Here is a 2,281-nt window from a genome sequence, read left to right on the forward strand (position 1 = left end):
ATACCCATTACCACTAGTCTTACCTTTGAAATACTCCGAGCACACTGACCATAGAGATCGGATTAGAGGATTCGTTCATCTTTTTCGAACTCTTTCCTCCAACGGCAGCCTCCCACACCCCCACCAACCATGAAACAAACCAACAGAAACGACGCTAGTTCGAAATTTGAATGAAATCCACGGTGGCACATGCGGCCTACCTCGATGCAGCCCCACATGGCATCCAGCCAGGGAAAACGACAGGCGCCGCGGGTGGGAGGATGGGACGGGACGAGGCAGGAGGTTTCGTTTCCGTTGCGTGCATGCATGCAGTTGGATGGGACCTCGTGCGGCCAGCTGTTGCTGCCGGCCACATCACCGGCTACAAGTAGTACAAATACCACCTCCAATCTCCTCCCCTCCGACAACCACCACCACCGCTCGCCTCGCCGCCGTCCATTTCAATCGCAGCAGCCAGCCAGCCAGCCAGGCAGATCGATCAATCGTGATGGAGGGGTGCGACCGGATCAGAGGCCCGTGGAGCCCGGAGGAGGACGGCGCGCTGCGGCGGCTGGTGGAGCGCCACGGCGCGCGAAACTGGACGGCCATCGGCCGCGGGGTGCCCGGCCGGTCCGGCAAGTCCTGTCGCCTGCGGTGGTGCAACCAGCTCTCGCCCGGGGTGGAGCGCAGGCCTTTCACGGCCGAGGAGGACGCCGCCATCGCCCGCGCACATGCCCGGCTCGGGAACAGATGGGCCGCCATCGCGCGCCTCCTCCGCGGCCGCACCGACAACGCCGTCAAGAACCACTGGAACTGCTCCCTCAAGCGCAGGCTCGCCGATGTTGGCGTTGCAGAGGAGGAGGAGCGGCCGTGCAAGCGGGCCAGCGTCAGCCCGGAGAGCACGTCTGGATCCGGGTCGGACCGCAGCGATCTCAGCAATGGAGGCGTGTTGAACTTCGGGCTCGGCCAGGTTTACCGGCCGTTGGCGCGGACCGGCAGGTTCGAGCCGGCCGACTGCGCCATGAGCCAGCGACACGAGGTGGAGCTGGAGGAGGAGGCGGAGGACCCGCTCACCTCGCTCTCCCTCTCGCTCCCGGGCACGGACGCTCACGGGTTCCGCCATGACAGCTCCCACAGCCACTTCCACCAGCCGTCTCCCTCCCCGTCGCCGCCACCCGCTCCGGCGCCGACGTCGTATCCGTTTAGCCCCGAGTTCGCGGCGGTGATGCAGGAGATGGTCCTGGACGAGGTGCGCAGGTACATCTCTGGCGTCGGGTGCAGCGCCAACCTGCCGTCGATGCCGCAGGTGGTGGACGGCGTGATGCGCGCGGCCGCGGAGCGCGCCGGCGGACTCGCGAGGATGCAGTGACCTGTGACCAAGATCAAATCGACCAATCCGATCGATCAGTCTAGCACAGCCGCCATCTGCTCAGTGGTCTTGCTTCATTTCGTTAGGATCTGATGAAGTCTGAACTGAATTAGCAATGGGAGAAAGAACAGGCAAAGCCGCTTTGCTTCTTTCTTTCTTTCTGTATATACAAACATATGAAATAGAAACGAAAACATGCATGTCCAAGTCAGAGCTCACTCGTGAAATGCAAACAAATCTAGCAGTATATATATGTATCTGAAACGAAAAAACACATGTTTTGTATCTGAATCTGACGCACGGAGATGCAGATGCAGAGTATCATCAAGCGTCGTGCCATTCCATGACGGAGGAGATGAACAACCAAAATAATTTCACAGCACAAGACACTTTTATGTAAGGAAATATCATGATTTAACAAAGTCATCATCATAATGGACAGCTGTTGGTACAGTACTGAATACTGTACTATCAAACATCAGACAATTGAGGTTATCTGCAACAGCGTAGACGGAAACATCAACGCAGTCTGTTAATTGTGACGCCGAGTCAGAGGGAGACCACAACTACTCCTATGGTCATGTTTGGATCCATGGGTTAGAGTTAGCATTGGTTAGATTGGACTCAATTAATCCCAAAACATCGAAACAGGAGGGTTAGAGTTGGTTACATACATCTAACTCGTTCAAGTTTTGGGTTAGAGTTAGGTGAAGCCGAGAAAAAGTTATTTTTTCCTTTGCCGTTACAACACCAAACCCTAAATGTAGTGGAACTGCACGAGCATAGAGTATAGACATGAATATTATTAAGTTTGGAGTGAAACTAAAGTACGATTACACCAATGTTGTTATGACTTTTAAGTATATGAAGCTTTGAAAAGGAACGACGAACTAGTAAATCATATCCATGCCTTAGAGATCTAGTAAATGCTAA

General features: G+C 54.9%; 1 protein-coding gene across 1 annotated transcript; it reads left to right on the plus strand.

Moving 5' to 3' along the window:
• Nucleotides 1-385: 385 nt before the first annotated feature.
• Nucleotides 386-1,555, plus strand: LOC123410807 (transcription factor MYB77-like). Its single transcript, XM_045103748.1, has one exon. The coding sequence runs from the start codon at nucleotides 488-490 to the stop codon at nucleotides 1,346-1,348; it is 861 nt and encodes a 286-aa protein (XP_044959683.1). The 5' UTR covers nucleotides 386-487; the 3' UTR covers nucleotides 1,349-1,555.
• The last annotated feature ends 726 nt before the right edge of the window (nucleotides 1,556-2,281 follow it).

Source organism: Hordeum vulgare, chromosome 7H (genome assembly GCF_904849725.1).
Source record: "Hordeum vulgare subsp. vulgare chromosome 7H, MorexV3_pseudomolecules_assembly, whole genome shotgun sequence".
Taxonomy (NCBI): domain Eukaryota; kingdom Viridiplantae; phylum Streptophyta; class Magnoliopsida; order Poales; family Poaceae; genus Hordeum; species Hordeum vulgare.

Bases quoted from the DNA above. Each gene is read 5' to 3' on its own strand.
- LOC123410807 (XM_045103748.1), top strand. From the start codon at position 488: ATGGAGGGGTGCGACCGGATCAGAGGCCCGTGGAGCCCGGAGGAGGAC.